The sequence below is a fragment of the Anser brachyrhynchus genome (genome assembly GCF_964034855.1).
Source record: "Anser brachyrhynchus genome assembly, chromosome: 1".
Classification (NCBI taxonomy): domain Eukaryota; kingdom Metazoa; phylum Chordata; class Aves; order Anseriformes; family Anatidae; genus Anser; species Anser brachyrhynchus.
Genome location: NC_137694.1, coordinates 48747063 through 48769553, shown reverse-complemented (window position 1 = coordinate 48769553; position 22491 = coordinate 48747063). Strand labels below are relative to the sequence as shown.

At 40.4% G+C, this 22491-nt stretch overlaps 2 protein-coding genes across 9 annotated transcripts in view; one reads left to right on the top strand and one right to left on the bottom strand.

The window, feature by feature from the left end:
* The window catches only part of PLEKHG7 (pleckstrin homology and RhoGEF domain containing G7), a 37007-nt gene extending 30994 nt beyond the window's left edge, over positions 1-6013 (top strand). For all 4 annotated transcript variants that reach the window (XM_080575564.1, XM_080575562.1, XM_080575563.1 and 1 more), the window contains one exon: positions 2194-6013. In XM_080575564.1, the coding sequence (XP_080431690.1) occupies positions 2194-2301 (108 nt within the window). In that variant the 3' untranslated portion in view covers positions 2302-6013. The remainder of the gene's footprint in view (positions 1-2193) is intronic.
* EEA1 (early endosome antigen 1) overlaps positions 4945-22491 on the bottom strand; it is a 76858-nt gene continuing 59311 nt past the window's right edge. For all 5 annotated transcript variants that reach the window (XM_080575558.1, XM_080575560.1, XM_080575557.1 and 2 more), the window contains 7 exons: positions 17824-18009; positions 17201-17332; positions 15559-15744; positions 15020-15258; positions 13446-13566; positions 13050-13148; positions 4945-11985 (listed from right to left, as the gene is read on the bottom strand). In XM_080575558.1, the coding sequence (XP_080431684.1) occupies positions 11863-11985; positions 13050-13148; positions 13446-13566; positions 15020-15258; positions 15559-15744; positions 17201-17332; positions 17824-18009 (1086 nt within the window). In that variant the 3' untranslated portion in view covers positions 4945-11862. The remainder of the gene's footprint in view (positions 11986-13049; positions 13149-13445; positions 13567-15019; positions 15259-15558; positions 15745-17200; positions 17333-17823; positions 18010-22491) is intronic.

The following is a 22491-nucleotide window of genomic DNA, read 5'->3' as shown; positions in this document are numbered from 1 at the left end:
TCAGTGTCTCCCAGATTCATTTTATCAAAGCACTGAAAGACTCTTTTCACTTGGATGCAGTAACATTACAGCATTTTTACTTAGGTCTCTCTGATTCTTAGGAAAGGTAGACCCTATCCATCACTGTTTTGGATAAACTACTATATTTCAGCTCCTAAACCCAGTCCCAGCACAGTCAGCATGTTTTTTAAAACAAACGTAGCTAGCCAAGATGGTCCCGCAGTTTTAGCTGATAATGATCTGCAAGACAGAAAGGATGATGATCTTCCTAAAATGACTGATATTTGTGAGGACCATCAGACCAGGACCTTGAGGTAGACAGAATTATAGAATGGCTTGGGTTGGAAGGGACCTTAAAGACCACCCAGTTCCAACCCCCTGCCATGGGCAGGGACACCTCCCACCAGAGCAGGCTGCCCAAGGCCCCATCCAGCCTGGCCTTGAACACCTCCAGGGATGGGGCATCCACAGCTTCTCTGGGCAACCTGTGCCAGGGCCTCACCGCCCTCAGAGTGAAGAATTTCTTCCTAACATCTAATCTAAATTTATCCTTTTTCAGTTTAAGACCATTCCCCCTTTGTCCCACCATTATCTACCAGAGTAAACGTACCTGTAGAACCCCTTCTTGTTATTCTTTGCACCACTCGCCAAGTTTAGTTCAGTCATTGCCTTAGCTTTCCTGATCCCATCCCTGCACATCCAAGTGTTGCCAGCTCTGATCAGATCCTCTAATCAGATAAGCCAAATCACAAGGGAGATGGTAAGCTGAATGAAGGCGTAGGTGCCATATTCCCATTGAGCCATCCCAAGCAGAGGCCTGCTATGCTGCAGGTGACCCCCAAGTTTTCCCGGTGTTGTGAGGGGCCTGCCTGGGCTCCGGGCTCCCTCGCAAGGCCCATGTTCACCAGCTCACCAGAATACAGCTCTGCATTGACTGTACAGGGAGCACATGCTCCAGATTTTGCTGCCTGAGTTTTCACCATGTACATAATGGAGATGCATTGGACACCTGTCCCCACTCTCACCTCCCTCTCAGACACACAAAAACACAGAACTGAAATACGCTGCTTTTACTTAGCCCATCCATGCAGCTGCCCTGCCCTTCTTCCCCGTCCGCCGTCCTCCTCTCTGAGCCACAAAAACCTAAACATTCGAAATCCTGACTCGTAAGGGACCACTCCTGCCCAGCCAGCCGTGTGCAACTACCCAAGCACCGCTCATCATCCCCTCCTCCGCTGGCAGTTCCAGAGGGGCCGGAGGAACCACCCATACTGAAGCCAGCATGCAATCTCTCTCCTCTGCTTTCTGTTTTTCAAAGTGATGCACTTGTCTTGTTCGGGGTTTAAACACAGGTAAGAAGCAATCAGATGGGTCGATAACAAAATTTATGAATCCTAAAGTAGCATGAAGTAGAGCTGCCTCTCGTGCATTTCTGCTCCCTGCATCAAAGCCCAGTGACTCTTTGTGCCTTACAGCAGGGAGAGCAGCCACTGAATAGGCAAAACAAAAACCCTGGGGTGGCAGAAGCACAGCTAGACCTCCAGCTTGTATTGCTGCCAAACAATTTGCAATGTCTCATCACAGCAGTTCAGAGACAGCTCAGCTTCTGTGACCCAGACCATCTGGACTAGCACAGAGAGAAGTTACATTTATGTATTTAAACCCCTCTCTCCAGCCACTACCCCCTGCCTTCGTACCTGGATGATAGGGGATGTAGAGATGAATGCTGTCAGCATGGTGCAGGAAACTGAAATTCATGTGGCAGCACATGACAGACCTCAGAGGGGCCAACAACTTGCAATATTGATAGCACCGGAGCTGTCTTAATCAGGGTAGCAGGGAGCCCAAACTGCAGGGACAGCATTAAATTAATAAACGCTACACAAAAATGGGTGAAATAGCCTGCAGCAAGTTTCAAAATTTCAAGCAAACAGAGCATTAAAGTCCCATCTTCATATCAAAAAGTAAAGTCTCATTGGAAATCTCTGGCCCCAGACAGAGACTCTAATGATGTGCTGTGGCCTTAGCAATGGGGAGTGTTCGGGCTCAGGGAAAACTCACATTCGTTTCAGGAATTATGAGCAAGGGCCTGAAGAAACACCAAAGAAGCTGAAGGCTCATGGGTGTTCATCTGTCTGAATTACTAGAACTTTCCAGATTGCCTGCGTTTACAGATTATTTTTCTTGTTACAGAAAACATGGATGTCACAGATAGAAATGGCAATCTCCAATTACACTAAGCAAGACGAAACCAAGAAAAGCACTCTTTTCTGCTTCCCAGCTGAATCCTCTGAAATTTAATAATGCCAGCACAGCATGGACAGATCCAGTGGAAGACTATTGTGGTGATAACATAGTTATTTCTTCCAGCATGCCTTCGCTTTCTGACACTAGCAAACTTTTGACTTGACTAGACAGAAGCAATGAGTTTTGACCACAGAACGTAGGAATGAATTGGAGGGGGAGAATGGGGAGAACGAGCCAGGCACCAAACCATCATTCTTAGATGCTCCTTTGCTTCAGCTAGGGGAAGGCTCTTGCCATCCAGGGAAGTGTTAACACAACTTGTTGTTTCCTATAAAGCAGGACAGGGAAAACACCTGTGTTGGTGAGGAGAAATCATTCACCAGAAGTCTAGAGGGGTTATTCTGAGCTCATTCAAATTGTATTAATAAATTTCACAAAAATTAAAATTGTAGGGAACTGTCTAGCCATAGCTCCCTGTACTTACTGCTTTTCTACCTACTAAACTATAACATCTCACACTCAGCTTGTGGGGGCAGATCAGTAAAAACATTTTTTTGAGTAGCCATTTATTTTCAAAATGAAAAGGTTGCTTAGTGCCCTGTTTATTTGAAAATGCTCATCCTTACATCTAACATTCACATAAACTACAGATGCTACAGAACATATAAAAAGAAAGAAGTGCAACAATGTCCCCCTTTTAATGGGGACTCTTTTTATCCAAAGTCTCTCACAGCTTTCTTATCAGCAGATCTGTCATTATGCATTATTTATGCTTGGTGCAGCCTTCAATTTTGCTATGTCTCGTCTTTTCAACTTTTCTTCAGAAACTTGAACGTTCTTTTTACATTAAAACACTCAATACTTCATTGCAATCCCAGGTCTGTGGTCCATATAGTAGAAGTATGTGCCTGTTAATTTTTTTATTATTATAATTATTTTTGAGGTGCTGGTATAGCCCCACATAACTGGTAACTGGTTGACACAGCATTCGTGCAGGTTACTCCTGAGGAGGAAGGGTGCTCTCACCCCACTAGCGTGGGCTAATCTGAGATTAGCACAGTCACCAGAGGAAGAGAGACTTCTCTAAAGCCACTCTAAATGATCCTGCCACTTCTCCCACTTCTTGTGCCCAGTCAGTCTCTCCCTAAGCATGGAAGTAAACCTTTAGAATATCCCTTCAGTACCAGAAACGATTTTAGGATGAACTGAACAGAGAAGCCACACAGATGAAGACTACGCTGAAGAATTTAGGAGCGCCATTCCAGTTTGCATTACTCACAGTTAAGTCAGCATACCTCCCTATCTTTCGCCTCTGGCATCAAATTAGTCATGAGTTCAGATGTTCTGTCTAATCCAACTCCACCCATCAGGATGTTATGGTATGTTTTCTCCACTTGAGTGGTTCACATCTACACACAAACTCTGGTCTGGAGGCTGCATGTACTTACCTGGTCCATCGTCCTCCCGATGCCACTGCAGTACATGCTCCTGCTCTTCCCTTCTATGCCCACGATGGGCAAGTTTCTGTCACAGCCTAGTGAGAAAGGGACAGCTACCCAGGCTGCATGTCCAGGGGTGAATGCGTACGGCAGAAGAGCAGAACAAAGCAGACAGCAGAGCTGCTCCAAGAAGCCACGCAAGCTGCAGACACTTGACCACAGCTTGGCTTCAACAGCTGTGCTCCATCTCCACCGATGCCATGCTCAGCTGTGTGCTGTGTTGCACCCATCCATCCCCAGCACCTCTCCAGAATCTCACAGTATCTTGCAATCAGTGACGATACCAAAGAAAGGTTTTTAACCCCAGAGAAGTCACACCTGTCAGATTAAGCCCCGAGCTTTGTGCACTGGCAGAGGGGAAGGGGGTGTTTTGCACCTCTGCATATTTTTTTGCCAGAAAGACCTTTAAGACAGGTCTGCTCAGTTTACCAGGCAACTCTCCTGCCTGGAGATTCAGTATTTCCCAGAGGTCAGCACATTTCCAAAGGGGACACCCTAGGGGAAGGAGGTACTTACACACAGGCTGTCTTTAGGGAGACAAACTCAACAGGCTCTTCTGTGGTCTGGAGAGGAAGATGCCCCAGAAAACAAGCAAAGCAGAAATCAACTTCTCAACTTGAATCGCCTTTCAGAGAAAGCCTCTCTCAAACCTTTTCTACTGTCTACACCAAACCCCTAGGAAGATCTACTTCGGTTTTGAAATGTATTTTTTTTGTAAATGGCCCCATAATTCAATACTGGCTTTATCATGGGGCACACGTTGATCACCTGGGTTCTCTCTGCACTGCAGTTCAGCTCTTTTAGAGGTTTTCATCCAATAAGTGAAACCTCCCATAATGTGAAGAACTAAAACGAACGCTAATTTTGAGCCTTCCAGTTATGCCAGTTGTTAGACTGCACCGAACACAATGTAGGAACATGGTCAGTGACAGAAAGAATAACTGAGCCCAGTATACCCAGCAGACTTGCGCAGTTGTTAGGAAAGGAAAAACCACTCTGAATTTAACTTGTGAAAACCAGTCATTATCACTGCCTCCTCATGAAAGTGAAAGCTTTTGTTGCAGCTTCCCACAGGTCTAAGAAACTGGAGCATTTAGTTGTTCCCAAATGTGTGGCTTCCCAAGAGTTCACTTATACGATGATATATTCCCCAATTCAAAGTAGCTTTACTGTCTGAAGTGAACGACAGAAAGATCTGTTAGAAAGGTCTAATTTTTTCTTTTATTGTCATTCATCATTCCTGTAACAGGTTAGAAAACAAAAATTACATTTCAATAACATTTCATCATAGTTTATACAGAACTGGTTGATGCATGGTGTCGTTTACTCATCCAAATCCACAGCCACCTTCCAAATCGCAGAGTTTAGGAATTACAGTGCACGCTGGACTAAATTTTTTTCCACAATGTAAGGCACAACTACATGATCACAAGTAGTAAACACAAACACTGAAAATGGAACTTAAGAATCAAACTCCAATGAAAAAGAAACAAAACCCAAACACACTCATGCAAAATTTATCTACACCTACCAAGATGGTATGATCCAGTTTAAAATAAGTGCAGTACTCTGTAGGTAAAATTGCATCATAAGGCTATTATAATACATTACCTCTAAATACTGGGTAAGAACTTAAAACTTCTTCCATTTATATTTTATACAATTCTACAGAAAATAAGTTCTATGTGTGATATTCACATCTGCAATAATAAACTGATCATTAAAATGCTGAAAAGAGGCAAACAGCACAATGCTATTTGTGGCACACATCCATTACAGAAACCATTCATCAAGCTCACATCTTGCATATTGAAGGAAAAAAATGCTAAATTAATGGTACATTTGGTGAATGAGGCTATCCATAGCCAAATGACATAGCTGTATACAAAATTGTTTTTACCCAGCAGACCATGATTATGAAAGGTTGTGGTTATGATTTATTTCCTGTCCAGCAGCTAGAGTTTGCAAGATTGAAACTACAGAGGTTAAAAGAATTCAACAGAGTTTACAGTAACTTGAAACTACTGGATACTTCCAAATATATTAAAAAAAAAAAAAAGACAACTTTTTTTTTTTGGTGATAAACTTTTGCAATTTTGGCTTTCACTATAACTTTTACATAACGTGACAGTGAGCAAACCCTATTAAACTTACCTAATGTTTGAATTTCACACTGAGAGGTAGTTCAAATGAAATCTTATGTAACGGCATCAAATCGTGGGGTTTCATGATTTTTATTTTTTTTCTGATTTTTTTTTTTTTCCTTTTCTTACAAAAGTGACAAATCCTATACAAGCAGCATTTTGGACACATTACTATAAAAAGTTCTGGTATTTGCTAACTCAGCGAGACATTCTTCTAAACATCCCTCCTGTGCCCGGAATCAAGACTTAGCGTGATACAGCAGAGCACTTCGCCATAAACCCAGCAGCAGGAGCCCGGACCTGCCAGTGCTGGCCTGTCGGCATTTAACAATGAACACTGTTCCCAGCCCTCTTTACCCTAAAAAGGCAGGAAACAGGGGTGAATTTGTTTTTCAGTTTAGGTCACAGGGGGAGGCAAAGTTGGAAAACATGCCTACCAGGCTTCTGCTTTTATAGTAACGTTGATCTAAAGGGGTTAGCAGGGCTTCAGTAATCTGCACATGAGCAGGTACTCCTGTATCTGCTGCACAGCAAGTGCATAGTATATGGCACACTGCAGACAAAAGGCAGAGTTTATTACATTAACCAGTGCCTATTCTCTTTGTTATTGTGATTCTAAGTGGCATCTCGCGTTCTCTCTAAAGATACAAAGCTCTTCATTCAGTGCCACTTTAAAGAAAGAGAGAGAGAAACACAAGTGAGTTTCTGTGGAGGGACTTTACTATCCAATTATTGCTGGTTTTTGAAAAGTAGACCACTTAGTGTTTTCGAAGAAAGGCTGTGGTTGGACAATAATTTTAAACTTATCCTAAAAGGGATGGTGAGGTCAATACTTCAAAAATGAAGGACTGGACAACTGGCAAGAACCTTGAAAATACATAAAATTAATGTATTCTCACTTTATAAGCTTAAAATGACGCTCTACAAAGACAACATGTGAGTGACTACATGAATTTTCTTGTTACATGTGCTCCCGGATGATGACCTTATTTTTGGTACAAAGTAATTATGAGTGCAATTCTCCTTACATAGCAAGGGGCCAAATGTAATGCAGTGAAAGTCCAGCTGAAGATAAACCTTCTGCCCACTGGTTACAGCTAACACACGCAATGCCAGCAGTGCCATTCCGCTTCCTGTAGATTATATTCAGTTAGACAGCAAAAAGTGCATAGTGCAAATGACAGTGTTATTTCCTAGTCCCACAAGAATATGAGTGGAAGGGGTGGTACTTGGAGAAGTAATTTAACAGTTTTAGCATACTCAAACCATAGTATCATTCCTCCTGGCATAGTTCATGCTCTGTTTGAACTTCAGCTTCAGCAGTGTTCTGTCTGCCACTGAGTACTGGTCATAAATTTTTAAGTTTTGCAAAAAGCATTTGTTGCAACTTTCCATTTAACTGACATTGAACAATCTAGAAAAATACTTTTTTTTTTTCCAGTCCCTTCTTTAGGAATGCCACTTCTTTTACATCTAGCATATTAGAAACAATTATTCTTACTAATAAGTGATACAAAAAGCAAGGTTACTTCATGCTTCCGCTCCCAAATACCCTCTTGCTTCACTAAGAAAGGTTTTCTAGTGAGGATTCACAGATAAACCTAATGGCCCCAAAACCAACAAAAACATTCATTGCTCTTGCATGCCTAGCACTCCACACTCCACAACAACTTGGTTACTTAATACCTTCCAAAAACAGAGAAAAAAACTGCACTGTATTCTAGAGCATTGAACTCTTGTGCCAGAGCAAAGCCAGATGAAAAATGAGATCCCTCTAAACCTCTTGTCTCTGCTGGAAGCAGCAGCAGAAACTTCCCTTTGCCTCTTCATCTGCAGACAGCAATTTTTCCTACTGTGACTCAATTTTATAATCTTTGTTAAACCTTCGCAGAAAGGGGAAGGTTATTGGAGGGAAGGAATACATGGGGAGAAGAAATAACAGTGAAGCATATCAAGCTAAGATCAAAAGCTTGCCACTGAACCCTGCAATGCTCTCTGCCTCCATGGGGACTGCAGTATGAAAATATGAAGTATGCATTGGTGACATGAGGCCAGAATAAAACAGTGGGGATTTAGCATTTTGGAGACAACAGCCCAAGGGATCGTGGCTGTTTGACTGGGAAGAGATGCAGCGTCTCCAAAAAGTTAAAAGAACCTCTCCCCACCCTTAACAAGACCATCCTTTATGCTTCTCCAAATGACTCGGTAGATTGTCTCAGCCCATGCAGCAGTTGGTGTTTCAGATTATTCTTCACCAGAGATGCTGAATGTCCCTCTGAGGATGCTCTATCCACAGTCCCAGGAACAAGTCCCACACTTCGCTGTCCCACTTCTGATGCCACAGTAATGGCTGGCAATCAAAGGCAGCTCGAGGATCCCACATACCTTCTGGTTCAAGCATTGGTTACACCATTCTTCCCCTTGACATCTTACTCTACAATGGCCTCTCCTCAGTGAATCAGAGCTATGTGGTTCTTGCTAAAGGGTGCTAAAACACATCACCACAAGTTTTCACCTTCTTGTTCCCATGTTCTAGTCTCTTCTGCCATTTTTTTTTATGTTTCTATGTTTGTAGCCTGAAAAAATCAGTGCATTTAACTACTTTGTCCAGAGTCCTTTAACTCAGCATGGTAAAACCTATCAGACTTTTTACTAGGTTTCTCCTATTATTTATATTTTAAAGGAGTGCAACAAAAAACCCACATCTTACTGACAACATACCCTTCAAAGTAGTCAGAATCTACAAGCACATTTATAAATACAACACTTTTCACCTTCCAGTTTTCCTTACATATATAGTAATACTCATAGGTTGTTTTACTGAGCTTGAGCACAATTTCCAACATGGCAGCCAGCATTATGTGGTCTATCATACCAACGAATTGTCAATGCATACAGACCTGCACTAGGAATCATAAACACAAGAGTAGGAGCATAAGATGAAGCCACTAATTTATTCCAGTGAAAAGCTGTAGAGCTCCTAACATTGCTTCGGACTCAAACCTCAAAGCTTCTACCTCAGCACTGCTCCTCCTGATTTTAACAATCCCTCTTTCTTCAAATGTGTATTTGAAAAGCATTTCTGTCCCCTCAAGAAGTCAGTCACATGCATCAGCCAGCAAAAAGAAGCCTTCAGAAATTGAGACAGTTTCACCTTGAAGCTGGGGAGCTCCATCCTGAGTTAGAATCATAGAATATCCCAAGTTGGAAGGGACCCATAAGGATCATCGAGTCCAACTCCTGAGTTGTCTGGTGGTCAACCAAACACACTGCTTCAGCAGCCAGCTGAGCGAGATGACTTTGCTTGTCTTTACAGCAAAGCATCCCAAAATCAAGAACAACGATAGCAGAGCTTCTACCATTTCCTCTTTGCTGTAGAGCTCTCTCCTCAGCTTTCAGACATTCCCGTTCAAAAGTAAACATCTGAACACAAGCGGGTCTTTTAACCATTTCCCTAGCTCCCCCTGAGAAACTTCCATCTTCGTTCACCACATACGTTTTGTCCTTCATGAAGTTGTCGGAGGTTTCTCTTTTCCCTCTTAAAATCCCTTCTGCTCCACGTGGTTGTCCTTCACCCTGAAAGCAGTACACTCTGTGTGTTACACAACCGGACGGTGCGTACCTAGGCAGGAGCAAGACTGTGACATCTTTACCTTTGCCAGATTTCTGAAGCCATGTATCAGACAAAGAAAGGCTTGAAAGCAAACTCTCTGGATTCCCTCAGTAAATAAATGAACAGAAAAAAATCCCCAGAGGCAGAGATTCTGTTCATACTTTCCTTTCAAAGAATTCTTATTCCAAGCAGTTACCCTGACAAGGACAAGCAGCAAGCCCAGAGGATCTATTCACATGGAATCATCACAGCAATTGTTTCTTTCAAGCAAACAACCCTCAAAAGTTCAAACTAGAAAAGCTGGTAAGTGTTGCACATAACAATGCATGTATTTCAAGCATAAGGAATAATAGGAATTAAATTTTAAGATGACTCCTTGAAGAAGAATCCTTGAGGATGCAAATTTAGAACTAGACAGGTAAGCTAAGATGGGATATGAAACATATAGATCATTACTGGGGAATAGGGATTAAAAAGTCTTTTCACTTGAGAGTTAGTCAGGACTAGACATTTTTCATAAAAGAGGCTCCTCTTCATTCACATATAAAGCTGTCAATAGATAAAGGTAAATAAACCTGCCTAAAGATGGCTAAGCATCTATCATTGTAACAGAATTTGTTTCCTTACCTTGGAAGGCAAGAAGTAGAGGAATTGAGGACATAGTCCTTTTCTCTGAACAGCTGGCACAATTTTGTAAGACAGAGAAGGGCTTGGGTTCTAGGGAATTTAATAGGATAATTAAGACTAAGGGTCCCTAAGTATTGGAAGGCATAAACCCAGCTCAGAAGAAATAACCTTAATGGTTTTGAGGCCAGATACCAGATACTCCTTTCAAAGGGAGGAAAATTTAGACACAGGCAGGCAAGAAAAAACAGGTGTAAATAAAAGCACAACAAAAAGAGCAGTCTATATGAACTCAGCAGGAAACTTCTGTTGCAAGTACAGGAAAGAAGAACAAATCCAAGGTGATGAGACACTGGAGCAGGTTCCCCAGAGAAGTTGCGACTGTTCCATCAATTGAAGTGTTCAAAGTTAGGCTGGATGGGACTTTGAACAAACTGATCTAGGGTCCTGTGCAGGAGGGGTGGAGCGGATGACCTTTAAGGTCCCTTTCAACCCAAGCCATTCTGTGCTTCTATGCTCTAGAATCATATATATTGGCCTGTTTATTTATAGAGTTGTTTGCTTATAACTAAGCCAGCACCAGGAGAGTTAAATCACCATCCTAAGCAAACTAAATCATAGAACTAACACACCATCTAAGAACAGAAGGAACAATGGAAAAATGATGTTTGTTAGGGGTAGCAGGAGTTCAGCTTGTTCCACCAAAAGCTGAAGGAAGGGATAGGAGCAAAGGTCAGCTAAACTGCACCCTCTAAAAAAGAGCTTTTCTTAGTAGGATACCTAGTGTGGAATTTCTGGACATCCCTGAGAACCACAAGGACTTCTTGGGACTTCCAGGGTATGGGCAGGGGGACAGATGGGCTATAGGCTACTATCTGCCTTGTTTGTTTACTGTTTAAAACCTGCATATAAAGGGTTTCTGGAATATTAACATCCATTCATCAAACATGTAAAAGTGAAATCGATTAATATGGGAGAGCTTTGTGTAGTACTCCTACAATGCCCACTACACTTGGTCACATCATTAGTTCACACGTACAGACACACAGACACACACACACACACACAATGCAGTACAGAATGCGTAAAGATATTCCAGTATCCAAGTGCTGTAGTTGGGAAAGAACTCAGGTGCTGATACTACAAGTTCTAAGCGGGCGAATAAAACAGAGTTGAGTCCAGCCAATTACCCTCACTGCAGAGTTAGAATTTTAGAGAGAAAAGTTCAAGAACCAGAGAGAGAGAAAGCAAAACAATGGGGTTATAAAGAACATGAGATACGTAATCAAATGCAACAATTAGTTATGCTATTACAGCAACATTTGATACACAAAATCCTCACAAATTTTTGCATCTTCCTTTTCCATTGAAGGAAACAAGAATACACTGCAATATCACATAAACGCGTTTTCTCTTGAACAAAAAAAATAAAGATAAAAAAATACATTGTTACTCCTCTGTTTAAACTTTATTTACAAATAACTGGGTATTTCTAATCTAGACATAGAAGCTCTTTTCAGGATAAATGGCAATAAGCTATGGGTGATCTGAGCCCATATCTCACAAAAAATACAATAGTTTTACTTGGTATCAATAAACATTTTAAAATATACTAAATTTTGCCAAGTGTTACAATCATTGTCCAAACTGAATAGTAGTCTGAGTGCAGAATGAAGTGCATCAACAGAAATTATAAATTTTAGCGTAACATTTCTTTGTCTCCCACAATAGCCAGTTATCCTTGCAAGTCATTAAAGCAAGTATCACAGACCCGAACAGGCTTCTTAGAGGAAGGAGTTAAGGCATTCTTTGCTGAGCACTCAGCACAGAAGATATTTCCACACTGTCTACAGTGATGCTGTGAAAGAAAAAAAAAAACATATATGGTGAACATCAATTACAGGCTTATGGGTATAGATTACAAATGGAGATAATTACCATGTCAAATGAACACTCTCATGTTTCAGACTTTTAAAATAACAGTTACAAAGCACCTTACATGTACACTGAAGGGCAAAGGAGTACATCCTTTATAAAGGGTATAGGAATAAAATACTTACAAGTGCTGCTTCACTGAGAAGGAAGACCATACCAGTTTCAGATCTGAACTGGTTGAAATTCATTCTCCTTTTGAATTTTTCCTCTTGAACTTATTTTGTTTGCATAAAACATGTTCTTCCTATAGGTAACTAGCTGCTTTCACACTGGGAAGTACACCCTTGAATCAAAAGATCCAGCAGCCTTTGTTCAAAGACTACCCAAAGGACATCACAACAAATAATGCAGGACAGGGAGAGCCACCTAACACCAAGCCAGGAAGCAAAGTGAACCTCATCAACATCCCTCACCTACTTCATTGCCAAGTCACTTGGTGGATAATCTCTGGATGAAGGGCAGGCCCTGCCAATGAAGGGATGCTAACATCTTAACTGACCGCAGCTGTTTTTACAAAGAAGGTCTGAAGGTCAGACCTAAAACATACCCAGTTGTTTCTTCCGTTCTTTGTCTGCTTAGCATTTATGATCACAAGCTCCAGATCTTGTTGATGCCTTATATTTTCACATATATGTGGTTTCAACAAATTTACCTTCCTTTTTCTCCTCGAAATTCAGTCCAGGCTGGTTTTAAGTAAGTTTACTGTAAATACCCTTACAACAGTACCATTTTGCTTGCTTAGGGGACTGAAGCATTTAACGACATTTATAAAATGCTATCATTAAAATGGCAAAAGCAGCATGAATAAAGTAAGGCCCACAAACTTTATTTTTAGTATTTAAGGCACCGTAAGCAGTATTTGTATTCTGAGATGTCCCAAGTATCACAGCACTTTTAAAGCCATTTTCTAAAGTCTGAATCCCATGAAAAATAGTTTGAAAACAATGGAAAAAGAAAATCCCCACAGATACAGTAAAACACACCTACCCTTCTCACTGTCACTGAAAAGCCTTTTCCACAGGCCATACAATTCTGTACCTCATTGTCTTCTGCCCATTTCCTGTTGAGAGCTTGGGTGTGTTTGATCTATTTAATTAAAAAAAAAAAAAAAGCATATGTAATTCTTACTAATTTGCTGTATTACATTGCATATACTACCCAATGCTGTATAAAAGCACCAATTCTGCCATGACACTGAGAGCTTATAATTCAGAGAGAAACCTAAAAGCAGAGTTAACCTACAGACAGCAATACGGTCCTTGTGCACCACAGGAACATCTTAATCACTGTGGAAAGGTAACCCACCACAAATATGATGCAAACCTGAAATTCTGACAAGACCCCCAGAGAGAATCAACAGGTTTGGTTCAAATCAAATGATACCTGTAATGACTGGTTTTCTCGGCCTAGCTCCTGCATTGCAGCAGTAGTGTTGTCCAGCTTTTTCTTCATTTCTACAAGTTTGGTTTGAAGCTTTTCAATTTCTCCCTCACTTTTTATACACCTGAGGATAAATAGTGAATAGTCAGTCCAAAGGCAATGTACTCTGCCTCCTCCGGGCACGTTGTCATGACTGAGAAGAGTTACCCTCATAAAATCCATCTGAAAATACACTTGCTGTGAAAAGTTCTTGGATGCCTTGGCTGGAAAAATGTTCTAACAACCAATTTAAGATTATCTGGCATTGCTCCCAAATATCTGGGGCTTTTTAATACCTGGAGTTACTCCCAACACCAGGGACAGTACTGAATGCAGCCCATTAATCAGCACGCCCTGATGAGCATCACTGTGCAACAGAACACTCTCACAAAGCATCTGCAGCAAATCACTTCAAACAACAAAGCAGAAAAGTAATCTTTTTCTTTTAGCAAGGCTACCTCCCATCAGCTGAAATTCAGTTAACTTGAAACACAGATTTTAAAAGGCGTTTTTCTACTAAGCTGTAAAAGGGTTACTGGATGAGTTCAGCATAGTATGACAAGGGATAGCCAAAGAGAAAGAATCTCATTTGAATTGATCCCATCCTTTCCCAAGGCTTACTGCTTAAAAGCCAATCAGCAAGCTTGACAGGACGGAATAAAGTTTTCCATTCTGCCTTCACCAAACATCTCAGGAAATAAGGATGGAAGAAGTTTCCAGTCTCACAGATGTTGTAAACCTTATAATCTCTACATTCAAGCAACTCCTGCTGGCTTGCATGTGCCTCTTGCTGCCTGAAGGAAAGCAGCTCTGCTTACTTAAGTCTTAATAAATATGTTGTAAAGACAACAAAAGAACTGGAGAAAGGAAGATGCTACGTTTTTAGGAGGAAGAAAATGCCTCATGTGAACCTTAGAAAGTCTGTCTAAGCCAATTACATGTTCAATACCCTAACGATGAGCAGTGGACACACCTAGAAGTCCATAAGCAAATTCTGTGTTATTGGAGGCACTAAGGAGTCTGATCCAGGTTTCTGGATGACAAGTGCATCTATCCTGATTCATTCAAATGAATCGAGTTCCAAGGAGAGTCAGAGTGACAGAGAAGATAAGTTTACTCAGGTAACAGAGCCAGGCCTTGCATGGTTCACGCAACAGATGACATGAAAAGCCACAACCTACACACCTTAAAATTCCAAGGCGTCCAATGGATTTAGAAGGCTCTTAGGGATGGACATAAATCTTTAAGCACAGGCACAGATATGTGGCTTTGGTGACAAAGTAAGGTTCTGATAAGCCTGCCTGATTTCCTACAATATGGTCACCCTGTCAAAGCCCACAGAGTACAGTTCGTTCACAACACCGCTTGCTGTGCTTTGGCAGGGACAACAGAAGGTTCCAATTTGGAAGCCACAGCCCAGACAAACATGGATTTAAGGACAGCATGAATGCAGATCCTGAGTCAATTGAAAGTGGTTTTCAGTGCAAGGCTACCCATTTCCCAAACTACACTTTCACAACATCATGACCACTGCTTACCTCTCCAGCAATGCTCTTCTCTCATCCTGATTGTTCTGCACTGTCGCTTCTAAGACAGCAATGTCCCCACGTAAATCGTCCGTCTGTTTCTCCAGCTCGCTCACTCGCCTCTGACTACTTTGCCACTCTTTCTTCATGGTAGCCAGGTTTTCATTCAGAGCTGTGACCTGCATGGTGAGCTTGGCCTCCTTTTCCTCATGTTTCCGGTTTTCTTCTTCTTTCTCTTTTACCTCAGTGTGCTAAGAACACCACATAATAGAGAAAAACAACCAAGTATTCTTTCTGTATTCCTTATATTTAAATGAGGCAAAGAATCTTTACAATACCAGAATCATTACTTTTATCCAGTGAACCCTACTACACAAGACTGTCATCCTACTGAAACTTCCTATGCTATTAAATGCCTCAAAGATTTCTGACCTTGTCATTTAAAAATGAATATAATGTAAAACTTAAGACAACTCTATGCTTCCTCTCTGCCCCTGAAAGAATCCAAAGGCACGTTCACAAAACAGTCTTACAGTCTCTAACATACTAACCAGTTTATCTTGAATTTCAACACATTCTTTCTTCAGTTCTTCTTCTCTCTTTTTCAGCTGATCTTTGACAGCTTGTTGGTTTTTTTTCTCCTGTTCCAGAGCTGAATTCATATGATCTATTTTGCCCTGAAGCTCTAATTTCTGTTGAATCAATAGTTGTTTTGCATCCTTGAGATTTGCTACCTCCTGTTAGGATACAGAGCTCAAAGTTAAAGTGGCAACATTGAAAGTTTTGCTGACAAATTCAAAACTAATGTAATTGCTTTCCAGGGATAGCACAGCAATAATTTTGCATTTTATCATTGGAAAAAAGGATGATTTTACAGCACAGATTATCAGTGATTTTCATGATCAAAGACTTTAAACTTATACCATTTTTATGAACAATGCTCAATTTTAAAAATAAACTTAAATTTACTGTATTTTTCTACTAAAATAGCAGAAGCTGTGTTGGATTATTTTTTACTGTTCTTTGAAAATAAATGACCATTGTCATTTTCTAGAGTTGGTTCTAAAATTTACTTCACTTTGTTCTTTAGTTGTAAAAATCAGGTTAAAAGCATAATAATGACCAAGTGAAAAACAAACACTGATGGAAAAAAGCTGGCTTCTCTTAGTCTTAGAGGTATAAATATATACACTAAATTTTAAGCAAGCAGGATGATACATTTGATTTTAAACATTTGTTTGTTTTTCTGGAATAAAAAAAATGAAAAAAAATCTTGAAGTAGAATACTCAGTTAAATTTATAGGAATCCTTTTCCTTAAAATTACACAGCCAAACATACAGGGACTAACAGCCTAACGGGGGTTGCCAGTTTTCCAGAAATCAAAGTTTTCGACACAAACTAAACCAAAGATAGAGAGAGAATATAACCTGAGGACAAGGGGATGTCCTATAAGAGTGTATCTATCCACTTCCTGACAGGAAATGGGAATTAGAGTATAGGCCTGTAGGAGACAATTTCTGTTTTAGTCTGACTCCTTGTATGTAGATCAAAAGATGAACATATTAAGCCGCTGTTGGTGTGCACACATTTCATAGTGTGAAATAGCTTGTTTTACTGAAGACTTAAAGCTATTTAATTAAGTCTACAGATTTTTACCCTCTAGACATCTCATTTGATTGTTATGATTTTGGAAAACGGTCTTTTATGAGGCTCCCGATGTTGTGTCCCTTCCCCCGCCCCAAGTGTGACTTTTTAAGACATTTTAAAAACCACAGCACATCAAGGGAGTTTCAAACTCTACGACACATATTTGAGAAGTACCAGATGTTCCTAGAATATCTGGAAAACTTCATATTCATGACACTTCGGGACATCTTTTCTACACTTCAGAATTGTCAAGCAAGCGTATGCAGTGAATCTACAGTAAACCAGAAAAAAAACCCTGAAACTAAGACAAGTTATGTGGTCTACCTGGCCAAGCACACTGGGAACTGGAGCTTCAGGACTACCACTAATCAGGTCGGCATTACTCAGGAACCTCAGTGAAATCTGTGCTTTGGTTCTCCTATCTGTAATACTGATATTTACAGCAACCACCTTTGCAAAGCCATTCCAGATAATGTCTACTGAATAAAACACATATTTCTGATCAGATAACCAAGCACATGAAGATTCACTTTGTTTCAGTATACCTTCTCATATTCTTGCTTGCAGACTCTGAGCTCTTCACCCAGCTTGGCACTTTCTTTTTCAAGTCTACTCTTTATTTCCTGGAGCTCTGTTGTTTTACATTTTTCATTAGCCAAATCTTTTTCTTTCAAAATCTTGAAGAGAAATATATATATATATATTTATTTATTTATTTTTAAAGGTGCTAGAAAAGTAACTTCTTCCAAGTTCACAAAAACAACAACAACAACAACAACCATCTAGGACCCCAAATCCTTAATTACAAAAGCTCTAAGTAGGAAAACAACCACCCAACCACCATGTATCAATATCTCTATCCACAGTTAGCAGGGCAAACAATTAGCAGCATGTTTACAGTTTTATATTTAAAATTAATACTGTTTTCCTGCATGTCTAACCACTTAGTACAAATTATCAGTCTATTTTAAAGCAAATTCACTTCAGCTGTCTGTTAACAGTCTTCGAGCAGGAGGTTCAATAAAATTGCTGTTGCTATGCTCTACAACAGTGCTATGCCCCAATAACAACCCCTGTTTAGAGATGTACCAGGAATTAATGGGGCGGGGAGAGGGTGAGAGAGGCTGTGTGTGTCTGTGGGATGATTTCAAAAGACAGAGATATTTACCCTATCATTCTGAAGATCCTGTAGCATTTTGGTCTTCTCACCCAGCTGCTGTTCCTTCTTTGATGCATCCTGTTCCAGCGCAGACTTTGCTTTCTTCAGTTCCTGGATCTGCTGATTATTATTAGCAATTCGATTTCTGCTGGAAACTACCTCTTCTTGAGCAAGAGCAAGTTTTTCTTCTGTGGACTAATTACAAACACAACTCTGCAAATTATCTGTCAGTATAAGAGCTCCAGATACTTGACAATCATTTAGTCATTTTCCACAGAAAAACTGTCACGTAGCATGCAACATTTTACTTCAAACGTTGACAAAGCATAATTACAGGAATTTCTGGGTCTCGAGGTTATGCCTAGCAAAAACAAAGTCCCCAGAAACATTTCCAGCAGCAGTACCTACTGCATCCTTCCACAGACAAAACGTGAAAACATCCAGAGGGCAAAGAAGGAAAAGTGATTGTTTGACAAAAAGAAAATGAACTTGAATTTGCTTACACAAGCTGATTTTATTCTCAAGGTAAATGTACTACCTTGTAACTCTATACAGCTGTTATATAAGCAGCAGTGAAGCTACACTGTGAAGTTTCCAGGAGTGATTCGTTATTACTATGTTTTTTCCAATGACTTAATGAAGCTAGCACTGGCGCAGTCAAGAAATTTTTGAAAATCCTGAAGTGAAATGTACAACCTAATAATGCTAGAATCAGAACAAAATGTTTCACAGTCTCATGTGTATCAGCATTTCAATCAAATTTTAAACTTCCATTCAAAATCTATTACATACTGCAATTTAACTGGCCTCCAACTCTCCTTATTTCTGGGGTGACCTCATTGCAGCTTTTCAATACTTAAAGAAGTCTTATAAAAAGGATGGAGAAGGACTCCTTAGTTGGGTGGATAGTGATACGACAAAGAAGGTATGGTCTTAGATTAAAAGAGGATAGATTTAGATTAGACATTAGGAAGAAATTCTTCACTCTGAGGGTGGAGAGGCACCAGAACAGGTTGCCCAGAGAAGCTGTGGATGCCCCATCCCTGGAGGTGTTCAAGGCCAGCTTGGATGGGGCACCCACCTGATCTAGAGGGTGGCATCCCTGCCCATGGCAGGGGGGTTGGAACTAGGTGAGCTTTAAGGTCCCTTCCAATACAAGCTCTTCTATGATTTTGTTCCACAGAAAAATATGTCTCTCTACAATAGGTCACAGAAACCCAAGTAACAATCTCAAACTCACACCCAAGACTCATTCTATTTACTCACAGCAAAGTCAAACTTTGAGGCTCTTCTTAATTTAGTATTCTGGAAGGCAGGGTGTTGTGATTTTTTTAAAGCCTTTGGCTTAGCCATTGACCAGCTACATTTAGAAGCATGTCATTTCACAAAGAACCAAAAAGAAAAAAATAAACAACTCATCCTCTAAGTCACCAAAATCATGGTACTTGATGGAAACATTTTACACTAAGATACACAGTGTGAAGTGGGGAGATTTATTATTACCGATTAATTTATTACCTTCAGGGCACCAATAAGGATTTAAATTCTTTCAGAATAAACTACATTCTTTTAGCTGTTACTCCTCTTTCTTAAACCCTAATTAAACCTCTTGTACTTGTTTTTCTTTTAAAAAAAAATCACTAAACTTCAACAACCTTGACTGCACTTGATTATACATCTATTTTAAGCCACTCCTGTCTTCATTTAAAAACAAACCAATTTCTGTTTCCTAACCCTTACTTGTAGAGTCTAAAGTGTTTTACTGGTAGAATGAGATTTAGTTTGAAGTACAACTGATGCAACACTGCTGATTCAATAGCATTTTCTACAGCTTCGGTCTCTTAAAAAATTCAAACTGCCTTTTTGAATTAATTTGCAGGCCAAACATCTTCTGATCTATAACAGTTTATTATTTAAAACTCCACAAGGTGTTAGCTCAAGAAAAAATTGAAGCAAAATAGGAGGTGCTTTTGCAATTTCAAGTTTGTAGCAGAGTGGGTCCTTCAGAAAAGAAAATAAGCCCTCTCTATTTCACTGTGGGCGGTGGAGTACAGTATTTTCCTACAGCTGAGAAAGGATGGGAAGTGTAGCATCATCATAGAACACCTTCACGGGAAAACACAATAGTTTTTGCAAATTTAGAATGAGGTATACTGAAGGCATGGCTTTTATTCAGATTTGTTTCTTGCAGGAGTATGATTGTAGCCAATTTACTAGTACAGGATGATAAAATTTGGCTATGAAGTGGGTAGCCCAACAAAAAGCTTCACCTAGCAGATATTCTTCCCTCAACCACCCCCAACATGTCCATACAGGACAGGTGATCCGATTGTGCCTATGCCCAAACTAAGACAAGGTAGATGTTCTTAAAAGAAGAGCCAGTATTCAGCCTGCTCTGCAATGTATAAACATTTGCAATATAAGGGACTCTGAATTTTGAGCACAATTTATCTTACTACAGCTAATGCACAGCAAGTGGCTCTTAACTGTGTTGTGATTAATAATAATGCTACTGGCCTTAATTGGGAAACCATTCAATATAACTTTAGCAGTAAATCCACCTTCTATTTATCTGTGCCTTTCTTTCTGCCTTCCTCAAAAGTCCCTCACAGCACCCTTTGGAAATCAGCAGAAATCTGGCACATGGCTAAAACATTCCAGTTATTGTCCTTGCTCCTGGCTCAGTCTCCAACAAGACTAGTTCAGACAGATTCTTTTGGACTCCTGAGGAGCTCACATCTTTAACATAAAATCATCTCTCCAAAATCTGATGCCATTCACCTTAGTTATTATTGTTCAATTTTGACATCACTCTCCGAAAATGGTAATATAACCCCAGTCATGAGATTACGCTTTAGGATGACAGAGAAAACCAAATGTAAGGAAAACATACAGAACAAAAGAAGTCATTCTGGACTAACTGTAAATAAAACCAGATGTTAGGTTGACTGGCATAACTAATTAGCCAAATAAATGGAAATCTCAGCCCTGTCCAGTACAATTGGGTTGTTGCACTGCAAATAGGCTACATGGAGCCACCAGCAGAACTAGCCGGGTGCTAGGTCATGGATTCAATCCATCTAAGCGAGGTGCACAAATGAGCCGTGTTAGTCTGTGTGCCCCTCTCCCCCAACCCAGTTCACAGAAGGGGCATGCAGTTATTCACAGATGCTAACCTAATGTCGCTTCACTTCCTCAGTGGTAGGATTAGACTGACTGTAGGCAACTTAGGCTCCTAACTTAGAGACCTGAGGTTTGGCAGCGCAAATACCATCCAGAACATCCACTGAAGATGCACAGACAGTGGTGCCAATACCGGAGGCAAAGAAACATTCTTTTGAGAACACAGAAAAAAAACAGGACTGACTACAAAAAGCACAAATGCCAAGACTGAAGAGTATTTGGCAGAGTTCAGAAGAGCAAGATGCACAAGTATGTTTGCACTACCTCAAAATCAAGGCAGAAATAACAGCTCTTCATTTTCATTAAGTCTTGTAAATAAAAATAGGCTTTTCCACAAAAAAAAATCCCATTTATAGATATAAATGATCTATATATATATATAAATATAGCTTTTACAAGCACTCAAATCTTGCCCAATTTCTTTTGTTCTGTCAGAGACAAAAACATATGAGTTTATTCACTGTTACAGAAGGCAGGTTTTTTAAGTTAAACTAAATGTGCAGCATATAGTATCCCTAAGATTCTATGTTCTCACTTTAAAATTTGCTACAACGCTTCTCACTTTTGCTCTGGGAGACTTACAGCTTCACAGTTTGCATCTGGCTAACACTACATAACTTGGACCTTCTGTTATTGAACCAGAAACTGAAGTGTTAAGGGGGCGTTCAATTTTTCAGCCTGTGCTGCTGGCGCGCCAGGCAGCTGCCCGCTTGCTCTGCCTCTAGCTAGGCATGGCTAGCTCTCACGCAGTGCTGCATCCCCAACTGCAAAACTTCGTGTAAGCATTACTCACTTTTTATCACACGCCAGTCTCGCAGTTCCCTCAGCCCGAGGTGACCAGCAGCCAGGCAGCCTGGCAGTGATATTCCAGCCAGAAGCCAGCAGATGGTGCTCTGCGTACAGCCCCGCTCACTGGGCGTCAAACCACGCTCACTAAACACAGCTGTGCAGGGACATTCCACTAGAAACCCTGCAGCAAGACATCTAAGCTTATCTTATACACAAGTTCTAAAAACTTCTTCTACTGTCTACCAATAATAAATATCAAGACCATTCTGGACCCCAGCCCTCCTACCAACCTTGGTTCCAAACCATCCAAAATTTGTAGCTCTGGCTCAAATCATCTGCCTTAATTAAATAACTCCCCTAAGGACAAACATACTGCGCAGAACTTGCTTGACTATGAAACTTTGCCACAGAGTTCTTCTGATTTGAGTGGTACTTTTATGTTCACCTCTCCAAACTAGCGTTAGTCTTCCTTGACACTTTTTATAACTAATCTGAGAAAGCAGCGAAGAAAATCATTACTATTTTAGTTTAACATTGCAATGAGATGGCACGCTTGTGATTAAACATGTATTGGTCTTGTCCTTTTTCCTCTCCTGGATTTTACATCAAAAAAGCAAAGCGGTGCCAAGCAGACCTCACTATCCCTAACTATCATAAATAACTATAAACTAATAAACAACCATGCAAACAGCCTCCAAACTGGTA